The sequence below is a fragment of the Spea bombifrons genome, chromosome 2 (assembly GCF_027358695.1).
Source record: "Spea bombifrons isolate aSpeBom1 chromosome 2, aSpeBom1.2.pri, whole genome shotgun sequence".
Lineage (NCBI taxonomy): Eukaryota > Metazoa > Chordata > Amphibia > Anura > Pelobatidae > Spea > Spea bombifrons.
Window position 1 is genome coordinate 123,431,576 of NC_071088.1, and position 25,704 is coordinate 123,457,279.

Genomic DNA, 25,704 nt, shown 5'->3' on the forward strand with positions numbered 1-25,704 from the left:
ATCAAATGTGTTAAAAGCTGACCCATGGCAGAAATAGAATAAAGGTACAATTTAGGATAGCAAATTAAAACCATAAAAAATTTACTAATGTAGAAATGTAAATATAGGATTATATTGCACAACAAAAAGCAATTTCTAAAATTATGATAGGAAAGACTAAATTAGTATTGGAATTATCTTTTTTGTGATTTTTTTGAACGTTTATCTTATTTGGCCAATGCTTGTGGAAAGCAAACATGCTTATGATGCAAATGTCAGTAACAAAGACTATTATAGAACACTGATCTTTTGGACATGTGAAAGACATTGAATGGTTTTACCACAATATAACTTCACCAATAAGGTGGTAGAGGAATGGCAAAGCCTTCCAGCAGAAGTGTTAAAGCACTGAGGGGATTTAAACACATGGAATAGGCTTAAGGTCCCAATACAGTTTGATGTTTTTAATAGCAGTTACAATACGTGAGGCTATTATAGTAGGTAGATGTGCGTCATCAATGTAAACCTTCCAACCTCCGTTCCAGACAGTTACTAAAAGACTTGGAACCTCCAGCTTTGCTCGTGCCCCGGTTTCCCCACTGTGCCCCTGTTTACCTGCGTCTTTGGGCAGTTGCTCTTGGATAGTTTTACCCTGTTATATACTCTATACATACTATAGGATAGATACTTTGTTCATATGTGCGCTTTAAAGTTGTTGAGAGGTGACCAGTTGACCATGGTAGGACTTCATACTCAGCTAGCTTGCACTGCCAAAGGAACAAAACTTTATAGATTGAGTTCTAGGTAAATCCCATTAGTTTTAGTAGACGTATTTCTCTATTTGATCACCGTATGGTGTTTTTTTCTACTAAACGACTCAGTGTCTCACAGCCTGGGTGTTAGACAGGAGGATTAGTTTTAAACTTCCTATCCGGATCAAGTTTGCAAAGCCATTTAAATACTGATAGGAATTATTAAAGCACTTACCATGTAATTGAAGGGAATGGTACTTTTCCGTTTCTGTGGATAAATAGTATATTGTTAAATGTAGTAGTTCCTGCAGTCCATACGGTTCTGTGGGGTCTCATTCCAGCTGTGTTACCAAGAGTATCCAACCCCTTATTAACATTCTTCCATCCCTCTGTTTCTTGCTTTGTGGCGATTAACTAAAATAATGAAGTATGTCTCAAACATCCAATTATGACACAATAGTTTGGAAATTGTTTTTCAAATATCAGTTACAGAATACACTAAGTGGCAGAACAGCAGGGGCGCAGCTGCCAAAGTATTGTAGAAGTGTGTAAACCCCTTGGGCAACTCAATAAAATTACCACCCAACCTTCGCTGAGTACAGTGTAAAATTACAATCACGTGTGTAATGCTAGAAATATCCCTGTCAAATGAAATGTATATCCTAAAACACGTACCGGACCTGCATTTAAAGGGACCTTATTTTTATTATTATTGTTTTTTTCTTTTTATTAAAAAAATGCAAAAAAAAATTAAACAAATACATTTTGCAAATAGATACATGAAATGGAAAGAGGATAATTTGCATAAATTCAACAAAAACTTCGTTGGGGAATACTAGTCAGGAAACTAATATTCTTTGAAAAAGAAAGAGCAATGGTATGGACCCTATCTTAGCTCAATGTATTAATCTCTGCTTTCAGGGCCCAAACCTCAGCAAGACAACGGGCTGATCGTCCCGATGGGAATACTTATAGCACTGCCGTTTAGTGGGCACAAGGGACAGCAGCTTTTGGGCCCCTAAGATAGGCCTGGGCCCTAGGCAGCTGCCTTTTTTGCCTTATGGACAGTGTCAACTTACGTTACATATATCCCAAGGCTTACTCTTATTGAGTAGGAATATATATTAGAAGTACTTGGCTGCATTAGAGTTATAATTGAGATACTAATTTGGAAAATTTTGGGATAAACATGACTTTAAATCAACATTACTGTGAAAATCCCTTTGGCTTCTTTGGGCTAAATACAGAAGCAAAATGTTGTACTTAATAACTCCAAATAATATCGCATTAGGCCTTGTATGTGTGCCTCAGCAGCATAATTTCTAACAGATGCTCAGGTTCATTTATAGTAACCTAAAAGTGTAATCCTATAAACTGACTGACACATTATTAAACTTGGAGGGCCGATGTGTTCTTTAAAACTGCCAGCCTATCCGAACTCTGTTTTTTTCTTCTTTTTGAATAAGAAGTTAGAACTGTATGTGCTCTTCTATCTTGCAAGGGTAACAGAGGCCATGGCATGAAACTTTGGTATAAGTAAATAGAATTTAATGAACTGAAGTGGATACTTTCCAATAAAAGCCTTCGGCCAAAAGAAGGTTGTTCATGTTGGCCAAGCTAACTATTGTTAAGATGTTTAGTTGAAAGTTAAAAGATCTTTCTGCTCTGATCATGTTTATACTAGCATGATGCTGCTGTGGTTTGTATCCACATTTACACACTGTTAAACAATCTTCAATTTTCCCTACTGTATTTAACAAACTACCCCTGCCGTTAACCCATCGGCAATTTCCATTACATATGCTGGGCCAAAGAAGAAAGAGGGATTATGTTAATACAAACGAAAGCGGAGCAGAGAAATTGTAAATTGTGCAACAACAACAAAAAATCAAGTGTACTTGTCTATGTGTATATAATGAACTAATATGGCAATTCATTTATTTGGATTGGGATTTTGTATTGAAGTCGCCTGATTTTATGGATAGCTCGTATTACTAAATTAATGATTTTCTAACATGGATGGAACCAGGTCACCCAGAACCCTCGCTTACTGATCTATGATCTAATGAATGCTGAGGAGTTGCATCAAAAGACACTGATAGTATGCCTGGCCAAGTTGTCCGTAGATGAAATGATTGTCCATAAAGGAACCGGATCATCCTTCTGGCATGACTCTGTTACAGCTGGTGCAAGGACTAACATGCTTTGGGAAACAATTCATGCCAGTCCAGAATGCCCCCCATATGTGCATGGACAGTAGTAGGTAACTTTAGTTACCATGGCTGGCAAATTGAAAGGCAGATTGTGATGACAATCAGTTAAAAATGGAATACCATAGGTTGTGTGTCATTGTCCAGAAGTCCTAATATAATACATAACTTGTCTGTTCCAAAAGACACGGCGATTTCTTTATACACCAAAAACGTGGAAGCTAATGTCATATATTTATGTTCTTCTTTGTAGAACTTGAAGCAAAAGAAGCTTGTGACTGGTTAAGAGCCGCCGGATTTCCTCAATATGCTCAACTCTATGAAGGTAACACCACTGGTTCTAAACATACTTAACTGCTACGGCATATGCACTGAAAGCATGCCACTGCCTTGCCGTGTTTACCCCACCGCTGGGGTACTCAAAGAGTTAAGCTGTGACATCACCAGATTCCATTCATCTTTACTGAATTCTATTCATTTACTTACATGGAAACGAGATATTTATGATCTTCAAAGCCATAATTATAATAGGTTTTTAAAACGCAGCCGAGTCTATTCATCAGGACCACCCAATGTTTTATAAATAGAATTAAATTATGTGTGTAGAATGAAATTATTTATGTAATCCCCCAAACAGACTATTATTTAGTTCTACTGTCTATACCGATGCAGCAGGTGTTGAAAGTGCCATTGAGTTTTTCGTTTAATAATGTGTCTTTCGTGTCAAATTTTACTTCGATATTTCAAAACCTGGCAGTTTAACCTTTTTTACTTCTCTGCATATTGATATTATAAGTTAATTTATTAATAAACAGCCCCACCATTGAACAAATTAACAGATATGCTTGATGACTGCTGCAAAATGCCTCTAACCCCATCCATGTGTTCAGCTCATTGTAATGAGGAGATCGGGTGGAGGTATAAATGCAGAGGTTTACCTAATCTGTGCAATCTTGTTTTGTTACAAGGAGATTAGAAAGCCAATTAAGAAACAAATGACAGTTTTTAATTCAATAAATGCAAAGCCAATAACCAAACCTAAATAAAGGTTTGATATCTTGTATATATATATATATATATATATATATATATATATATATATATATGTTTTATTTATTATTTATTATTATATTATTATTATATTTTCATTTTTTTTTAATAACAATTTTTAGTTTTGTGTTCTGCTTTGTAAATTTCTCTGGGTTAATCTGAATTAATTGGAATAATTGCCACTTTTTTATATTATGCTCTATTATCTTCTATTCCAAATGTCCTCCTCATATTGTAATACATTGTAGACAGTGTATATCTCATCTCTACTAATGCTACTGTGTCTGTATTTTGTACTTTGCCTGCGCATGTTATAACTGAGATCATCCATCTATTACATTTTAGTACAAGATACGAAAGGCCTTGAAGAATACTTTGTATTTCCATCCTTAAGGTGGCTTTTGACATATTGGTGCATCATATTACAATAAAAGTTTGGCATCTATAGCGTTCCACTGTTTTAATCAATTGCATGTTTAATATCATAGTCGTGTATTGATGTTGAACATGAAGTATGTTTATTATTAGGCTATACATAGCTAATAAAATAAGGTTATTCATGTCGTCAGAGCTTTAGGATGTGTGAAGAATGGCACATGCTTCATTCCTGCCCTGGGGGTAATAGCTCCTTGACAGTGGGGCATAACCCCAGGCAATTGAGATGCATGTGTTCAAACTGAGATATCCAAAAAGTGTGGCCTGTTCCTGCCCTTACAAAAAATTACTGCAGTTTTTCTGAAGTAATACTGCAGTTTTTTGGACATGAAAAAACTACAATACTGCACTTTTACTGCAGTGTTACTGCACATTTACTGCACTTTTTTTTATTGCAAACCTACAGTTGTTATTCAATGTACTGCAGCTTTATTGCACAAAAATAACTGCAGTACAACTGCAGTACAGTGAAGTACAAATGCAGTAATACAGCAGTAAAAGTGCAGTATTGCAGTTTTTTCGTGTCCAAAAAACTGCAGTATTACTTCAGAAAAACTGCAGTAATTTTTTCGTAAGGGTGACCCTCGAGAGGTGCTTATTATTTATATGAACCTTTGTAGGGAATATATATAAAAAGCTATTCCGGTGGAAAATTAAATAATTTTGCGTGTAAGAATCACTGTTCATTCATGCTCCCTGCTGTCATGTATTTTTCCTGGCTGTTTCTGGAGTTGGATAGTTTTCACTTTATGTGACTTGGACACATTTCTTCCTCCAGATTCTCAGTTTCCAATTGATATTGCATCTGTGAAGAGAGATCATGATTTTCTTGACCGAGATCATGTAGAACCACTTTGCAGGTAACGCAAAGCTTTATAAGTAAAATATATCACCAAAATTGTATTTGAAATGTTTTTTGTAATGTAAATATGCACATACTAGAGGGGAAATATATATAGGATCAGGTTTAAGTTGTGCTCAGTGTTATGCTAACATGTCCATTAACCTACTCTCCTAAATTCAAAACTTTTATATAAAAACCGTTTCTAGTACAATTGAACGCTTAACGCCTTTCCAAAAATAATTATTTCCAATTTTGCCTCCTTCATAACTTTTCAGAGAAAGCTTAATTGTCATGGGGTACTGAGAGGCAGTTGCCATAGAAACAGGAAACTGCATGTGAAACATTACTGTGTTTAAGCCTTCGGATGAAAGAATAAAGTGAGACTTGTGTTTGGGTATACTCGTTTAACATGCTAGACTGGGCAGTGAATGTTTTGTCTACGTGCATCAGCACCTTTGGTACAAAACGCACTCATTGCGGGTTTTCTTTAAAGAGCAGCTCCACAGTATGTATATATATATATTTTTATTTAACACTAGCAAAGCTCTGCAGTTTACGGTATAATAAGGGGGAAGTGCAATAAGTGCAGTCATATGATAACTATAGTAATAAGTATAATAGTCATACATAAATTTCTATAGGGCTACAATAGGGATGAATACACTAGGAAAGTAGGTTACTGCCCAGAAGAGTTTACTGTTTAAGCAGACCCTTGTAGTCTATGTATTTCGGGTAGAAGTGGAATGCTGGTATATGACAATTTATCCTAGTGCCCGACATAATTCACACTTACCGAGATCACAAATCTGATCGTTAAGCAGCAGCACTGCAGAGCAAGTATGGGGCATGTGTTGGGGTTTCACTTGCCCCTGACCTGTATACCCCCTAGTGCTCTGTATAGCATACGAGTGATTGTAACTGCATACTGAAAGGTGTCATGTAGCTTTACACACATGCCTTTTTACATGGTGCACTTTAACAATTTGTGCTTTTAAACAACTCTAGAACAGTCCCATAGAACCCAATCTAGAACAGACATTAAAAACTATGAATAATGATTAACTATTAATTATTATGAAATCATTGGCCGGATGAGTTGCACATTGATGCCACATTAACTTCTCCAAGAGCCATTGGGAAATTCCAAATGACCTAGAATTGTTTTCATTGAAGCATTTATCATTGGAACGTGCAGCGCTGGATTATGTTTTTACTTACAAGTAAAATTTGCTTAATGCTAATTTAGATAAACCTGATTGCCAGGGGATTATATCGTCAATGTACGAGAATACCCCACGCAGGAAAATGTTGGGCTATTGTCTTCTAGAACGTGGTGGATTTATACATAGGCTCCTTCCACCAGCCGGCATGCTCATGTAGTTGACCTTATGATCCATTGTTCCTTGCATAAAGGAAGTCAGATGTCATGACATATATCTATGCACCCCCAATGTCTAACTAAATTAGTTTATATTTCTTTCTGTCTATGTTCTCCTGATTTACAATTAAAAATAAACATTAAAACAAGGCTCTTCTCTTTGGTTTGGCAGGCAAATTACATTAGTGAACAATCAAGCCCAGTTTTTGTTTGTTGTTATTTTTCAGTAGTCTTTGTTTTTGCTCTTATACACAGGCTTAGATATGCAAACGCTTTTCTTTTCCCCCCCCAATGTTAGCTGTTGTAGGAATTAGCATACCAACTAGACACTTAATTGTGTTTATGTCGGTTTATAAGATTCACAGGTAAAAATGTAGGAATCAAAATGATGATGTATAAATACTGACTATATAGTTATATATATATATAGTCTTACAAAATAAAAAGGAGTCTAGTCTACAAAATGTTATTTTTGTAGGAATTATAAAAATATGGTTGTCTGCAAAATGATGGGATAAGCACTTAAGTATGTGCTAATTGGGCTCACACCTGGCTACTTATTGGCTCTGACAAGGGTATTAGCATAATACAACCACCTAGATTACCTCTTTGTAATTCAGAGCTCCCAGATAGAGATAGAGGCTTGCTTAACTACATTCGGGACAATGGATTTTTGTTCTATATTACAATTTTATCTGGCCAACAGAACGGCGAGGATACAAGGCACAAACTCGGTGTTGAGAGGATTTTTTTATGTAATAATGAGAATCAAAACATGTTTAACTATTACACATTCATATCCTTTTATCTGTGGTCTTAAAGGAACAATCTGGTGCTTTAATGAGCATTCAGTAAAAAAAAAAATAATCTCTCTTAATTCTTTAAGAGAAGCTACAGCTGAAGAGCTGCAGTGTCCTGTCCCTTTTGTGGTCCCTTTTGTGTGCCACTGTTGCCCACTTGAAGCAGCCAATCAGCTGCAGGAAAGCCGATTTAAGTCAAATGGTAATAAAGTATAGATATCGTTGAAAAATATAAAAACTGAGTGTGAATTTGGATTTAGACAAGGAGAAATTTAAAGCAACACCCTGGATAGGTTTATTACATCATAGAATACATGAGTGATATCACCTCGGTACATTATCACCCTGCTGGAAATGTGTTTATACATTTGTTTAGGCTCCTAGAAGGCCTGAAAAGCTTGTCCTTACAAATTGTTTCCTGTTTGATGTTTTGGAAACATTACTCGACGAGGCAGGATGTCTAGTAATGAGACGAGATCTGTCACAGCCTTTATAACTGTTATTGGATGTGTATATCACTTTAAAAGAATAAATAATAACGCAACTTTTATTTCTAAAAAAAACTAAGATATTTATGTTTATAGTTCTTTAAATAATTGAAATATCCTGCGTCTACTTCTTTGTTCCATTCCGATTCCTGGATCCAGCAGTTAGTTATAATTTTACACAACTGATCATCTGAAACATCTGATTTAACAAAAAGAAAGTCTAAAAAAAGTATGTGTCAAATACCCTACATAAGTGGGGTGTATAGTAGGTGTTTATATGGGGTACTGTAAGTTATTGGTTTTGTATATAACTTTGAAAATGAATAAATAATAATAATGATGATGAATAAAAATAAAACATAAAAGTTGCTTCCTTTAATTAAGGTTACAAAAAATAATCAATATTATTATTTATCATGTTTTCACTCTTTAATAGAGTTTAACATCTCATATCTTCTTTACACCATTCTGATTCCTAGGGCTCCACCATATGAAGCAAATCTATTTTACTATCTATTATTATGTGGCCTTAGTATATGGTCAGGGCATATATGTATATTACAAAGCGTCATGGCCTTTTTATGTTTCAGAACACACATACATTCCACAGATTTTCTTCAATATGTTTATTATTATTATTATCTTTTATGTATATAGTGCCGACAATTTTTTATTTACTATCATTTTTTGCGTTATATAGCACTGCCCAGTAACATGTGAAGTATATATGTGTTCTGGAATAAAAATGGCCGATGTGATCATCCAGACTCCATGAATAATAGACATAACTACGCACAGGATTGACTGGAATAGGGCTACCTAACACATTTGTATAATTGACATGTAGGATTAGTCGTATAATGACTACGAATCCTAATTTTTCTCCACCTTTTTACTTTTGAGGTGAGACTTTTTGCACTTCCCTAATATTCACCTACTTCCATGCCCCCCACAACCGCCCCTAATTCCTGCCACATTTCATAATCCCCCCACCAGGTGCGAAACAGAATGTAAGCTCTTTATGGCTGGCACATGTCTGGGTGCTTTGCCGTGAATTCATCACCAGGCATCCTGCTCTTTAGGAGAATGTTTACAAAACACGATATATACTATATGAGAGGATGTGGCCCTTAGTATACTCAGGGGCCCTAAACAAACAGATAATGTGATTTATAGCTGTGAGGTAGTCTGTTAATGTTAAATCATTGCCTTTTCATTTAATAAATATGTGGGATCTGTTAAATTTTTAACCTATTTCTGTTAATTAAAAATTGCTTCTGTTTAATCGTCTTCCCACGCCCTTTTAAAAATAAAAATGACTAATTCTGACACGGGTCCATTAACTTAAGAGTTTACACGTCAAGAAAATGACGAGAGTTTACACAGAGTAAAGTGGTTTTATTACTAAAAATGCAGCAGAGCCTAAACAACACACATGTAGCTAAGTAGATAAGTGGAACAGCCTTACAGCAGAAGTGTTAAAGGCTAATACAACGAGGGAATTTAAGCATGCATTGGATAAGTATATGGTTACCGTGAATCTAATACGGGACCAAGGACTGATTAAGATTTAGGACTAGGTTTATGTCTAGATTGTAAAATCGTTTGAGCAGGGCCTTCCTCACCTGTTGTCTCTGTAAGTCAATTTGTTATGTTACATACTACTTGTTGTGTCCTCTCCACCCGTTGTACAGCGCTACGGAATTTGATGGCGCTATATAAAACAATAAATAATGTCTGTCATCAAACTATGTGTCTAATTATTATTATTATTGTTATTATTAATGTATACAGTGCCATAATATTCTACCACAATGTACAATTGGCAAGCAAAACATAACAAGTAGTGCATCACATAACAATAAATGAAAGGTGATGAGAGGCCTGCTCAAACAACCTTATAGACTAGAGCAAAAGTCATATTTTGGTGATTTTGAGTCCTGTAATTGTAGGCAAATACGGTGTAATGACACTTCGGCTGGTGAGTGGACTTTCGTTACTGTAGGGGTAGTGGTAATTACAAGCTGGCTATAATATTCAGAGATAAAGTCCTGCATATAAATGTATGTGGTCCCTGCATCCCTGGGAGAAGTGGAATGTTGGTATATGATGTCATACCTTAGAGTTCTGCTTCATTCAGTGACACAGAGACCACGAGTGCTATGCAGCAGCACTGGGCCCATGGTGGAAGCCCCACATGTCACTGCCTGAGGCAGTCCTGGCCACTTTCACGGAGTGTGATTGAAACACAGGATTTTGGAAGCAGATAAGACCCATTAGGCCCACCATAGTAAAACTCAAAAGTCTTATTCAGTTCTTGGTCTCTGTCATAAAGCATTCAATCAGGGGTAGGCAAAGTGTCCATATCTGGAGAGCACGTGGTAGACATTGGTGACATATAGGGCATTCATCAGATTTTCTACCATGAACCCTTTTCTACAATGTTTTGTTGAAGTGTATTTGCCTTTTATCTGCTATTTGTTTCATTGGTTCAGAGATATCCTGTGCCCAATGAACTATTGTGTGCGCCAGTGATTTTACTCTACATGCTTTCTGTAAGAACTAAAGGACCTTATACTGCTCGTCAAATAGAAACAAGTATCTGAAACACTTCAAGATCCCTTTATCCTAAAACCAGGGCCACATTCCCAATTCATTAATAAACACAAATTCCCAATAGGGAAAAGAAAAAATGTCGGTGCGCTAAGCTAGTCACAGGCTCAAATAATACAAATGTATAATACGAGGCCTACCAAACAGGTGTAAGCATGCTGCAAGAAACAGTGTATTGGCTGTACAATGTATACAAAAAACAAAAACTGTCTGCGCTTCTTACCCTAATAAAGTTGGCAACAAATATATAAACATAATATAAATGAGAGGTTCCCAAGCTTCCAAGAGCACTGCCATTTTCTCCTTGTAAATTTTATTGTCATTTTAAATTGACTTTGTGAAATATTTTTACTGCCTATTGTAACAGCGCTAAAGAATCTATTCCTGCTCTTATCACATGGCTTCAGAAGATTCACACAATAATAATCTCCAGTGCTACAAGTTACAAATCTATATAAACATTACTTTTAGCATTTTTTGAGGATTTCGAGATGTAATGGCCTTAAAAATCTTGCACTTGGCAGCTACATTTTATTTATTCAAAATATATTTGTACTGAGTACCTAAATATTTTAGGTGTATGTTAACCCAGCCAGGGTATGCAAAATACATTCCATATACCGGTAATTGAATTTTCTTTTCTTTTGGTATGTGTAGTTATGGAAAAGCATACTTCCATACTGCTTCCTGCTCCTGATGAAGCGGAAGGTTTAAGTCAGCCATGGTGGTAGACAGATGTCTGCATACATTATAATTCCTTTTGACTCTCACAAGTCAAGTTGCCCCCTGTGGTGCGGACACAGCCAAGAACCTGCAGTGGGCTCTGAATAGTGACATTCCGGCTTCCTGTATTGATGATGATGTCTTCTTAATAGCCCTTTGAGTGTCAGGGGTTTAAATGCTTCTTTGGCACCAAAAACATGTTAGAAATGTATATTGTGCAAAAAAATCCAGTGTTCTAATTCCATACCTGTCTTGGTTATTTGTAGCCACCGGTCCATAACTAGATAATGTTATACTAAAGTATACAAGGGGCCATATAGCCATAATGCATACATTAGCAGTGTATCGTACTGAATTCACTTACTTAAAATTAAATCCCTTGGTGAACCTAATGCCGTATATCCCAAATTACGTAGAATTCTGTCGGTTGATTATATATATTTAGCACAAAGCTATTTATATCATCTTTTTATGTTTAGCTCCAAGAGAGAAAGTGGATGGTTTTATATGATGACAATCCAAATACCAATACATGTTCTGCTTTATTAAGCCCTTTAGAAGAGCCATCTAACATAATAAATTTATATGCATACATCCAAATTTATATGCATACAATATATATATATACATTCTCACGTACATTGGGGATGCAACATTGTGACAAATCTGTCCCACCTGCTTGGATCTGAATGCACTTCTAATGTGATCTCAGCATTTCTGTGGGGTTCCTAAGCTGCATCTATAAAGCATTTAGTCCAAGGGCCAGCTTTTTATAATGTAACACAAAAAAGATAATACCAAGGTAACACAATAGCAGAATTGAACATTTGATTATTTCATGGATCAGAAGACACATTAAACTGAGCACTGTGTCATTGAGAAATGCTGCCTGGTTACATCTCCAGCATCTGCCACCTGATGTCAATCAGACAGTAGCGCTGGGTATCCGCTGATGTGTGTATGATGAGGTATACGCACGTGCGCGGGAAATGGAATGCTTACTCATGTGTACTTATCTCCTGTGGCTGAACCTAGTCAGCACTGTGCCTAAGGAGCTTAGAAATAAATCATAGTCTTTACTATAAAACAATATACTCTGCTAATGGAAATCAATAGTTTATTACATGTAAAAATTATTCTGATAAGACCGTTTGCTTTAAGAAACCCCCCCCCCATTCCGTGTCCTCATACATTTTTCTTTAAAGACCTTCTCTTTATGCCTCCTCGTATCACCTTGAGGACCACATTAAAAGCGGCCTTCAAGTTGAACCCTTTCTTTTGCATTGATAAATGGAAAATACATTTTAACAGCCAGAGTAAAAATTATCTCCAGCAGTTCCCCACTTTTTTTTTATAAAAAGTAATATTTGTATTATTTGTACTGGAGTCTTTAGTTGAAAGTGATAGCTTTTATTGGGTCAAAGTATGAAAATATGAAGAGTGACATAAGCTTTCAGGAGCTCAGAGGTTTCTTCTTTATACAAAAACCACCTTGAGGTCCTGAAAGCTTACGCGACTCTTCATTTTTCTATGTTTGCCCAGTTTCCATAGCACTGTTACAAGACGGGGCAGTGAATATATTTAACAAATACAATTTAAAATCGACAATCACTTTAACACATATTGAAGGAGAAGAAGGTCTTGGTCTTGTGAGCTTGCGATCTATTGTATATGTATCCCAGGCACGGTTGGCCCTCTGTTCACTTCGGGCAAATGAAACATGTTGGGTAATATTGAAGGAGAAACAATTTTATCTGATTCCTGATCCAATCCTAAAGTTGTCCATTGATAGAAAATTAATGTGAAACTTTGCTAAACCTCACCATTGTGTGTGCACACAATCACCTTATCTGGACTATTAACGTCTTATTGATAAGGGCACCTGCAAAAATAGGGCTTGATAAGAGAATTCAAGACAACAGGCCTCACTCAAAATGAAAATTATTATCCACGTTAGTCTTTCTGTTGCCAAAGATTGTGTCCCTTGATCTTGGATATCTGTTTTAAAAAAGAAAACTCTATCTTGCTGTTCTTATATGACACAATGTAATGCAAAGTGGATCTGCAGCCAAAACAATTAGGATGATGTTAGTTACACCTTTAAAAAATATACAGTCTCCCAAATCCAAGGGATTTCCTGGTAATGCATTTACTAAAATATATTGGTCAGTAAAACCTATTAACATCTACATTATAATCTCCTAAACTCATTATAGGAATATATCAGGGTTGATTATTCCAGTTGATGTTGGACTACTATTCTCATTATCCCCAGCTTTGCTGAGCTGGATGGGGCTGTTTTTTGCTTTCCTAGTTCATAAAAAACTTCTCTCTTGTGTGAGTTCCATATCATTCATTGTAAATACAAGAATATATTAAGCGCATCAATATCTGTCATTAGTTATTGATTTCTATAGCACCACCATATTCTGCGGTGCTGCACTGTGGGCAAACACTACCCAACATTATAATGTAGACTTACAGAGACAAAGGGCAACTTGAGCAATGCTCAAAGAAGTTTACAATCTAGATTTTTATTAGATAACAACTAGTTACTATGTAACAATAAATGAAAGCGCTTTTGTCCGAATAGATCATTTTTAGAGGAAAAACCTATTACCCACTTTATCGAGGTTAATTAGATAAGATTCTGGGACCTGTAAAATAAAAGTATTGATTTTGCACAAAATAAGACCCTGATATGATAACCTCGCCCATATCTCATGTATTCACACCCATATATACCTTACAGAAAGAGAAACATTAGTGCAAGAGGGTTATGGAGTGTCAGATACTTAGATTTAATGTCAGAAAGGTTTACTTTACCGAGAGGGTGGAATTTAATGCATCGGATGGGCATATGACTATTCTGAATCTGACAAGGCCAAGGACATCATAAGATCTGACGTTTTTACAGCAGGAATAATGGGCATGATAGATGGGCCAAATGGTTCGTAAGTGCCATCAGATTCTTTATAAAAAATCAGTTACAGAAATAAGTAGCCACAATTGTCATTAGCGGCAGATTCAAAGGGCCAAAAGGAAAAATATGAATTTTGGGGTCCATTTAGTTAAAAAGCTAAATGAGTGTCAAGCTAAGCGGTGGGTTTTGTGCAGCTGTAATCATACTGGAGATTGTGGATTAATCAGTACAGTAGTCGGAGATTACTACCTGAAGTGCTCTTGGAGGGGAGAAAAAAATAACGGGCTTAGAAAAGCATAAATAATGACCCTCAAACTGTGATCAAATTAGGAATCTTTTGATGGGAGATGGGGGTGGATTTGTACGGTGTATTCAGACTTGTAATGTATTGTAAGTACATTAAGTGTATGTCACAATCTTCATTTACGGGGGCGGAGACTTAGTGACCATTGGCCCAAGCGCAGTTTTAATTGGAGGCTATGCAAATCAAGTCACCTCCCACTATTGACATTTAAAGGGTGCTCATGCCGAATACACTATACATTCACAAACTGCCGCTTCAGTAGTTAATGCTTTTCAAGACAATGTTACAAAATCAACATTGGGTTAGACGCTTTCGCTAAATGTCAGTGCCGCATCTAGCCAGACTACTGTAAAGTCACGAGATACCAGCTTTATTCGCAAGTGTTTTTCTGGGAAAATGGGAGGACAAGCGTGGAAGGAAGGAAGGACTAAGAAGCCCAAAAGATCATTGTCATCAGTGAGCCAGTTATTAATCCAAGGGTATGTCTTTACTTCCAGACGGCTGAACACACTGAACAAGTGTGCCTCAATGAAACTCGATGTCAACTTCCAAAGGAAGAAGGTAAGCAGTGTATTCAGAACATGAAACATGTTTTTATTGTAGCTTTCAAATCAGGCCATTGGAATGGTCCATAGCAAGTGCCGCACCATAGGGTATCTACAAATGTAACTTTCTAAAATGAAGTGAATATAGATAGATGTAAAACATCAAGGTGTTTGTAGTAGTTATTTTTTTTTTGGCAAAAAATATATTTCTACATAATTAGTTACAAATATCCATATTCTAATAAAATAATTCTGTAAAATGATATATTATATGTATTACAATTTAAAAGTTTGGGGTCACTTAGCTGTTTTCATAGAAAGCAGCTAGAAAGAAATTTTGGGCTTTGTAACATAATCGATGAAGGTTTTTCTAATGATCAATTAGCCTTTTGAACTTAAACTTGGATTGATGGTTGCTGATAGAAGACCTCTGCATGCCTATGGAGAGAATACATTAAGAATCAGTCGTTTCCAACTACAATAGTCATTCACAACATGAACATCTCCGCTGTATTTCTGATCCATTTGATGTTATTTTAATAGACACAATTTGTCCATAATATATATATATATTTATATATATATATATATATATATATATATATATTTGTCATTTTTAACTTCCATGTAGGGCACATAGAAGGAGGGGGTGCATATTATACACTGGTACAAAATAACATATAATTATAGAACATTTTCCTGAATCTTTAATTCTGTATTTGGCACAGTGCAAATTGTATTTTTACAAGAAAGATAAATCGTCCTCATACAAAACATATGTTAAACTCCTTAGAGCAGTACTCTAGGCAAAATGAAAGTGTTTTCTCTATGTAGGGATACGTCAACCTTCAAAATGTATTTGCTAGAACTTATTATTGTAAGTAGAAAGTAATATAGTTAAAATGTGATGTCCTAATTGTTAGCAGCCTGGGGGAAGCTATTTCCTTTGCACTGCTCACACCAACCCTTTCAACTTCACGTTTTGATCAGCAGACGTCTGTAGGACACAGTAGGGAACAAAGAGGACGCAGGAAAACTGTGCCCCCGAGCATCCTGAAAAGGGAATGCAAAATAAGTTATAACACGTTAACACTAGCATAATGTCATTATGTACCTAGAGTCGGTTCGGTTAAATAAATGTGTATATAGAATATATATATATATATATATATATATATATATATATATATATATATATATATATATATATAAGATGTACCTAATATACAGTATTTTTCCCCCCAATGAAACACATTTTATTCCGTTCACATAGATTTTTGTGATTTATTTTGACATGTCTCCATGTAGTGTATCTTGAAAAATATACTGTGTATTTAAACATTTATAACTACAACTTTAAAATAACTTAAAGCCCTTTTTTTAATGAAAGCAAACAATGTTTCGAATGTTTTGTGGCTTTAATATATAACCCAGGTTGTGTTAATGCAATACGATCAAACCCATTCTTGCCATTATTTCTGGAGTTCTTATAGACAGAACTAAAACTCTTTAGGATAACTGGGATATGTTGTTATATATGTTGGTGCATTACAAATAATCGGATAAAGTAAGCACCAGTAACATCTTTTGCACTACTTGCAAGAAAGAGATATTTTTATTCCAGTAGCAAAACTTACTGAAACGTTTAATTAAAGATTAAGCTCATGTTTTAAGCATTGCCTTTGTTTTCAGGACACTGGGGATGTCTGGCGTTTTAATTGACTAATTAATTATGCCGCAATGTTAGCCAAACCGTGTTAATATTGGGCTGTGTAATTTGACTGATTTCCTGATTAACAGACATTGTCCTCATGCTGACAAAAAATAGTCATTAGCATTTCACAGCCTTGTGTCTTGAAATACATTACTTCTGTTCTTACCTGGATGTCCCCAACAGTAAAAGTATTCTGAACAAGCTGTAAGGACACTGCTCAGTGGTTAACATGCACTAGTCCCTAAACATATTAAGAAATACATATACAAATGCAAGTCTTAAAACTAAATTTATGGTTCAAATTGGTTTATTCGCTAATCTGGTTTGGTAGGAAAGCTAGGGCAAACTGCCGTGCAAGAAGGACTGAGCTTGTTATTGTGGTGTTGCAACTCTGGGATCAATGACAGATGCATGTAATAAACTATTTAATGCCATTTTAGAGTGAAGATTCCGATGAAGAAGACCTTTGTGCTATCAGTGACAAATGGACCTTCCAAAGACTTAGTCGTCGATGGTCTCGGGTGGAGGACATTGATTCACTCTTTAGACCTTCTAAAGGACTTGGATCGACTGGGGACATGAAAAATACTACAAGTAGTGAAAGTGTTCTGACTGATCTCAGTGAACCTGAAATATGTTCCATCCACAGTGGAAGTAGTGGTGGCAGTGACTGTAGATGCTCATATGTAGGGAATAGTGCTTCCAGGGAAACCTTTGACTGTTCTGAAAATATGTGCATGCCTGACTCTAATTCAGTGCCCCCTTACTGGCCAAAAGATGTTGCAGATGTTAAACATGAGAAACCTTCACATACTAAAATAAAAACAGTTTTGAAATGCATGGAAACGCTCCGACCTAAAGGAACACTCCTGAAATCAAAAAGTTCACAAAAAACTGGAGGATTAATCATAAGCGACCCTGTCTTGCAACTGGAGCATGCATCCCTTAATACTATGAACTGTGCTCATGTAGGAAGTGGTCAAATGAGGGACTCACTTGTGGACTTACAAGCAACTGGAAGCTTAGGATCAAGATCAGAAATAAGAACAGGGGCTGAGAGCGGGCCTGAATCCAACAAACGTGGCGGCATGTATCTGGGAGACATCGACCTGTTTGCACCTGTAGGGTCCCGAGTAAAAGCAGGTCAGATTCACAAAAATGAATTTCATTCGCAAGAAGACTTGGTTGTACATATTCCAAAGGACTACAAACCTGGAACCTTTCCCAAAGCACTTTCAATTGAAAGCCTTTCCCCTACGGAAAATTGTGGTAGCGGAAACTGGCAGGCTGGGAGCATCTCTCAGACCAGGCAAGCTGATCTTCATACAAAAGAACCCAATATGGTGTCTTCTAGGTGCCCAAGGAGCAGTAGGATTAGCGTTTATGACAATGTTCCGGGTTCTCACTTGTACGCCAGCACCGGAGATCTAATGGACTTAGAAAAGGATGATCTTTTTCCTCATTTAGATGATGTATTACAACACATTAATGGACTTCAGCAGTCTGTTGACCACTGGTCTAGGGATGTAATGCCAGAACTACAAGATGATGACTTATCAGTAGGTGAATCGGGAACATCAGTGTTTCTATCACCTAATACATTGACATTAGAATTTGAAGGGAACTCTATTTCCGATGGAAGGACTACCCCAAGTGATCTGGAGAGAGATGCCGCATCACTCAATGAATCCGAAACCAATGGCTCAAGAGAGAGAAGAGATTCTGGAGTTGGAGCATCGCTTACTAGAACAAATGGGTATGGAATTCAGATATAAACTTATTATTTAGTTGGTTGGTCTTCTTCATTTCAATATGCAAATGGCTAAAGTAATCCCACATAGTTTAAACCCATAGTAAGGCGTAGCTGCACTTTTTATAATTTGAAATGTAGCATATTTTTGCACATTTTAACATTTTGGTTGCCTGCTGATAGATTTCTTTTGTTTTCTTGTATTCCTCAAAGCCAACATGCCCATCAAATGTTTGACTATTGCAGTCTGTCTTCTATAAAAATAGGGGGCTGTGTAGAATTGTATTGCATTTTTTTCACACATGACAATTGTTTTTTTAAGGCGTTTACGGCGGCCGAGCTTTCAAATCTCCGATCAGCTGAATGGAACTTCAGCCTCGCTACAGATCAGCCACCAGACTGCTGGGCAACTCAACTTACTGCAGAAATTTTCACTGCTCCATTTGACAGTGATAATGGAAAAATATTCCATGTCAAACAAGCATGGGTGGACATGGTAAGTTACATAGCAAATTGCATTTACTAATTAAAGAATTAAGAGGGAGAACAGTACATCATATAGCAACAAGCCAAATCTTTGCAGATGGCATAAACTTCATTGTTCACTTTTTCATTAGTTATTTAAATGAAATATTTAGGATTTAGTAATTTGCAGATTGCCCACAAAAAAACTAAACCGACAAGTCTTCTGGAATTCAGTGGAACATGATGTTCAAGAGAATAACTTTTTACTCTAAAAGATAGGGTCACATATAAACATTTGAAGGCCTCATCCATCTCACAAACCTTCAGGTGGACAACAATGGCCTACATAACAAAAAAGAAAAATGGAGCACTGAATAATCATAAAATGCCTACATTGAAGGATAAGGCATGAGGGCATATGATAGAGACCTCCAGATTTTAACAGGATCTCATAAAGTCAATCATAAAGTTATTTATTTTTTATATGATTTTTTAATTCACAAATTGTAATATATATATAGAAGAGCATTTTGAGAGCATGGTGATAGGTTTTGCTTTGTAATAATTGTATGATTTTCTCATCTCAACTCTAGGTCTGTGCCGAAATTTATGAAGCGGATGAAGGGACCTGATTACAAGGATAAAAATGTATTTGGTGTGCCTCTAATGGTTCACGTACAGAGAACCGGACAGCCCCTTCCGCAGTGCATCCAACAAGCATTAAAGTTTCTACGCAGCAATTGCTTAGATCAGGTAAATAATTCCTTACATTCCAAAACATACAATATCATATATATATATATATATATATATATATATATCCTCACCCTTCACAGTCAGCTGCTGCTAGTCTAGAGGTTACAGGGATTAACTTTAAACAGACGAGTAAACAGAACATTTAAACAGAAAAGGATTTGTATTGGTTTATCGTTGTTTGAACTGCTTTCTATTTTAAATGCAAACACATCGGTGTGTTGAGCTATAATACTCAAAGCAGAGGGAAATTAATAATATTTATTATTATCTTATAGTCCATATACAAAGTATTATTGACCTGCACAATATGGGAGTTTTCAGTTAGAGTTGGCTCATAGCTGGGACAGATATTATTTTATTGTGCGGTAATATATCTTTGCGGTGATGACATTAGATAAGTTTAACAAAAGCAATGAGATACAAATTCAAGCTCTAGAACACGGTCCATCCCTCTGGTATTCAAAGGGTTTAAACGATAACACAAAAAAAGGAGATGCAAACATTTTTGTTAGCTTTTCCGCTGTCACAATATACATGTTAACCATCTCAGGATAATTAGAACGAGGATTTGGGAGTTCACCATGCTCCCTTGTGGGCTAATTTTAGCTCTAAGGTCTTGAGAGAGATCACAGTGATCCTGGGAGATTTCCCATTGTTGTCATCAAATGCTCCATGACGGCGTGAGTATATGAAGCGAAGTCTGATTTATTATCCCTACATATATTTTAAAGAGAAAGTGAGCTGCTGATATGCCAAAAAAACAAGGGTCTTCTTCCTTGCACTTAAAATTAAAATGTCAGGCATAAAGCACTTCTCAGGGTTTTAATATTTTTTTTTTGCGAAAAAGTGGTATAGAAAACATCCTAATAGTTTGATATACAGATCAACTAAAGATATGTAAAAATAAATAATTTAACATTCTTTACAGGGATTTTGAGCTTTGCTTCTCTGTGTTTTTTTGTTTTTACGGGTATTTCTGACCTTTGCATGAGAGGAAGCTCTGCCAAGTGCTAACTACGTCCCATGCCAGATGATCAATGTTAAAACATTTTATTTCCACAGGTCGGATTGTTTAGAAAGTCTGGCGTTAAGTCTCGAATACAGGCTCTGCGCCAGATGAACGAGACCTACCCAGAAAACGTAAACTACGAGGAACACTGCGCGTACGACGTGGCAGATATGGTGAAACAGTTTTTCAGGGATCTTCCAGAGCCTCTTCTTACAAGTAAACTAGGAGAGACCTTCCTCCACATATATCAATGTAAGTACGCAGACAAAAGCCCTGAAGTAACTATTACTCTTTTCACGCGTCAACATATCAGTAAGTTCTCTAAGGAAGTTGTTTTAGAAAATCTGGGGATACCGTCCCTTTTGTTATTTTTAATTCATAAATCATGATCTGTGCCACCATACAACGAGCAGGCACCACATGTAAGTAATCTACAAAGCAAGGTAGCAGCAATGTCAAATTCCATATTGAAGAGGGCTAAGAATTTCAGGTTTTTATTGTTTCAAAAGCATTCCATACTAGCATTTAACGCAAATTTGGTTATATGTGCTGCCATACGCGACAAGGCAAAATAGTCTTGGTGAAATTCAGCCACTTTCTCTTCCATTGCAAGAGATCAATCAGACAGACAAAGGACAGTGTTATCGGTTCTTCTTTCAGCGTTCTGTGCCACAAAGCTGTCTGTATTGACTTAATTAATTGTATTAGCCTTCATTGTACAAATGATTTGTTTCAGGCCATGATCAGCGTCTTGTACATTGTTTCAAGTCCTCTGTTTAAGTCTTCCATCAATTTGTTCTAACAATGAGCTTAGACACGGAGTGTGGTTATTATTGAGGAGCATTATCTCTATCATAGTAACTCTGGAAATCACAATATACTGGGTGTGTGTTTGTCCAGTCGTTTATATTCAATACTCTCTGTCCTTAGAGTTACAATGCGTCTACCAACACGTGGTTAGGATCACTTCGGAAAAGGAAGCCATTTCCATGGCTGTTTTTTTTTTTTTTTTTAATTCTGGATTGCTCTAGACTGTTCTAGTCACTGGAAAAAATATCTTGGTTTTGTTCTTTGCTTATATAAATGCTGTATTTAATAACATAAAGCATTTTAAAATAGTAGGGTTAGAATTTTGTCTTTCTCAAAGGAAACATCTCAGTGAGAGCTTCTGATTCCTTCCACATAAATAAAAATAAATCCATCTATTTTGATGAAAGATAAATCAGTCACATATAGGGTGAGTGTACAAAGGGGTGAAGCTACCATATGGGTCAAGTAAGCAGCTGCTTTGGGGTCCCCATTGATTTAAAGCGGAGAGGCAATATAAGACTTTTTGCTTAGAGACGCACCTGTGTTTACGATATTAATATGTTTCTGTAATATCATGAATTTCTTTAGATGTCCCCAAGGACCAGCGTCTCCAAGCTCTGCAGTCAGCCATCATGTTGATGTCAGATGAGAACAGAGAAGTTCTGCAGACTCTATTGTGCTTCCTCAGGGACGTGACCTCGGTAGAGGAAAATCAGATGACCCCGATGAATCTGGCAGTATGTTTGGCGCCATCTCTCTTCCACCTTAATTTATTGAAGAAAGACAACTCTCCAAGGTGACTATTTTTTTTTTCTAATTCTGATTCATAGGTTATTTAACGATCGTCACCTAATTCGGCAAGTGAGCTGCTATTGAACTGGCATGAATGTCACCGATATATCTTGAACACATGTCGCTAACTAGAGTTACTAAAGAATACAGTCCTTACAATCTTGTAATGCTAGCCACATTATTAAACTGAATATTGTCTGAGACATTTGGCTCTAAGTAGAAGTGGCTTAATACCCTGCATGTCTTATGATCAGGGTTCTGAACACATTATTCGTATATTGAGCTTGATAATTGGCCGTTGCCCATAGTTATAAAGATTCCTTACACAAAAAGGTCCGAACCAAATGTTGCCAGAACCAATATTTTGCTCATGATTCATTTTCTTCTTGATATTCTTCCTTAACTCCAGAGCGATACAGAAGAAATATAACACAGGGAAACCAGATCAAAAGGACCTGAATGAAAATCTAGCAGCAACCCAGGGGCTGGCACACATGATAATGGAGTGCAACAAACTGTTTGAGGTGGGTTATCTGTATATATATATAAGTTCTCATTTATACTACGAATTGCATTTTGTTCCCCTAGCTTTATTTGTAATGCATGCTACCAAGAATTTGATTGATTTTAAATATGACAGTGGCATTTCACGCTATACGTCCATACATATATCTCAGCAACTATCCCTGATGTAGGAAATCTAATCAAACTCCTGAGGAGTAAAACTTTGAAACTGCTTCTCCAGGAAATAATTTCAGGATAGGTGAAGTGTTATTAAACAAGCTGCAGTAATTCAATTTAATCATAGATGGAATCTTTAGAAGTAGGATTGCACTCCTTTGTAATAGAGTGAGAAACATTGAATTACTATGTAAGCATATTAACATTTTTATTCATGGTGGTCTTCAAGCTACCAGGTAGCTTGACTTAATGTATGTTGGAAATGAATGTGCATTGACTTAGCATCCTTTACAGGTTCCACATGAGATTATATCCCAGTCAAGAAATTCATACGCCGAAGCTGATGTCCACATCATGACGATGGAGAAGATTGGAGAGCAGATGGAGAAAGATGGGGGAAATTTCAGCACATACTTTGAGAATATAATCCAAGGACTTCTGAAAGAGGCCAAAGATAAATTTAAGGGCTGGGTGTCTTTATCCAGCACAGAAAACACTGACCTTGCTTACAAAAAGGTAACTTTTATGTTTGAAAAACACTGTCCATTTTCATTCATTAACGTAATCACCTATCAATGTTTCGTAAGAATTGTAAATACTATATTTATTATGTTAACAAAAATATAACAAAATATTGCTAGTTGCTGTTTTCTACACCTTGGCTAATTAGCATTCACATGACAAGTATGCTAATACATTAATGAGTGCCCCATTCGTTCTGGATTCTTAGTGGGTTTTCTTGTATTATTCCATCCCATTGCATTATTTCATGTTTGATTAATAAGTGTACCTGTTCTTTAGGTTGGAGATGGAAATCCTCTACGATTCTGGAAGGTGGCCGTGGAGGTTGAGGCTCCACCATCAATTGTGCTTAATCGTATTCTGAGGGAGCAACACCTTTGGGATGATGATTATCTGCAGTCGAAAGTGATAGAGACAATTGATAGTCAAACAGAAGTTTATCAGTATGTGCAGAACAGCATGGCTCCTCATCCCTCAAGAGACTTTGTGGTTTTAAGGTATGTTAATGCAGACTGGAAGGGGATTTATACCCAATACAGAGAGTGCAGACATAATCAAACAAGGTTATAAGTGCTGCCGAAAGGTCTAGCTGTACCTTTGAGGTGTCTTTTGTCTCCATGCAGCCGTTCCAGTGCTTCTGACAGTGGAACATGCGTAGTCCTTGTTTTATTATGTATTGCTTTATTTAAAGATAATGTTGTAATTGTTAATTTCACAACTAAATTGTTAATTTCACAACTAATTATGTCTTGCATCTTCAGGAGCTGGAGAATGGATTTGCCCAAAGGCATGTGCACCTTGGTAGCTTCATCTGTAGAACATGAAGAAGCCAAGTTGGTAGGAGGGGTGAGAGCAGCCATCCTAGATGAACGTTATCTTATAGAACCCTGTGGATCTGGAAAGTCTCGGATGACACGCATTTGTAGAGTTGATCTAAAGTAAGTACATATGTCTAAATACTGTGGTTGTCAAGATGGTAGCTGCTTAGATATAATCCTCTTTAAAGCATTGGAACCCAGCTCTACTTTTGATAAAAAAGGTAGTGTGATATAAGCTTTCAAATACCTCTTTGTCCTTTCCTTAGGATGGAACCACTGAGGGTTTGAGAGCTTTTTGGATTCTATTTGTTGTTCTGTGAATATGTTTTCTCGTTAATAAGTGCAACAACTAGATAAAATAAAGCAGTATCGGTATTAAATCTTCTTTCTTTTTTTTCCAGAGGGCATTGCCCTGAGTGGTACAACAAATGCTTTGGACATCTCTTTGCAGCTGAAGCACTAAGGATCCGAAATTCATTTCATCCGATTGTTGCTGGGGGGCCAGAAACCAAAATATAGCTCAATACCAACGGTCTTTTACCTCTTCTCGGAGACAGCACTATGACTTTACCAACCTCTCGGACATTCCCTGGGAATATATTATTACTAAACCTTGTCCTTTGTTTTAATTTAATTTGTAATGTAAATATTTATTGTAAGTATGTATAGTATATTTTAATAAGATTATATGGCAAAACAGTGTATGTAAATGATGACTATATCATGAATATATAATTTAATGCTTTCTATGGAAGCCATTTGTATCAGTTTTTCTTTTTTTTACATTGCTCATGTGGTTTTCATGTAGAAATGCTTTAAAATGTGACCACAAGTATTATAGCAGGGCAACTGCAATCGGGCTGTCTCTTTATAGCAATAATATGGACTGCATACATTAGCTCTACTGATGATGCACTGTCTGAAGATGGTACTTAGTAATATATATATAGTTAATGATAAATATTTATAATTTGTTTGCCAAAAATACAAATGTATGTTTATTAAGGAACAAATTAACATTTGTTTCATATATTGCAATGGAGTAAAACATAATTGGAGTATGTTTCCTATAAAATAAATACAATTCTCTATATGGGTCTTCATCATATACATATGTCTTTTTTTTTACAAAGAAAAACCTTAGGTTGAAAGATTGTATGCTTAGCAGTTGTTGCCTTAAATCTTATTATATATGACATGGACATAAAATCCTTGCCTATGGAACCCCTCTGCTAATATGTCCCAGTGTTATTACATGGGCATGCTATTATGTTAAATGTTCTCAATGTACATGTCGCATGTGGTCGCATGTGGTATTAATGCAATTCCGAGAGCCATAAGAA

The 25,704-nt window shown here is 36.3% G+C and overlaps 1 protein-coding gene across 2 annotated transcripts in view; it reads left to right on the forward strand.

Annotated features, from left to right (window-relative positions):
* STARD13 (StAR related lipid transfer domain containing 13) overlaps positions 1-25,469 on the forward strand; it is a 75,631-nt gene extending 50,162 nt beyond the window's left edge. For both annotated transcript variants that reach the window (XM_053456362.1, XM_053456360.1), the window contains exons 2-14: positions 3,195-3,266; positions 5,205-5,286; positions 14,997-15,060; positions 17,199-18,514; positions 18,831-19,004; positions 19,567-19,726; positions 20,792-20,990; positions 22,137-22,344; positions 22,750-22,864; positions 23,316-23,537; positions 23,823-24,040; positions 24,305-24,481; positions 24,763-25,469. In XM_053456362.1, coding sequence (XP_053312337.1) covers positions 3,195-3,266; positions 5,205-5,286; positions 14,997-15,060; positions 17,199-18,514; positions 18,831-19,004; positions 19,567-19,726; positions 20,792-20,990; positions 22,137-22,344; positions 22,750-22,864; positions 23,316-23,537; positions 23,823-24,040; positions 24,305-24,481; positions 24,763-24,880 — 3,125 coding nt within the window. In that variant the 3' untranslated portion in view covers positions 24,881-25,469. The remainder of the gene's footprint in view (positions 1-3,194; positions 3,267-5,204; positions 5,287-14,996; positions 15,061-17,198; positions 18,515-18,830; positions 19,005-19,566; positions 19,727-20,791; positions 20,991-22,136; positions 22,345-22,749; positions 22,865-23,315; positions 23,538-23,822; positions 24,041-24,304; positions 24,482-24,762) is intronic.
* The last annotated feature ends 235 nt before the right edge of the window (positions 25,470-25,704 follow it).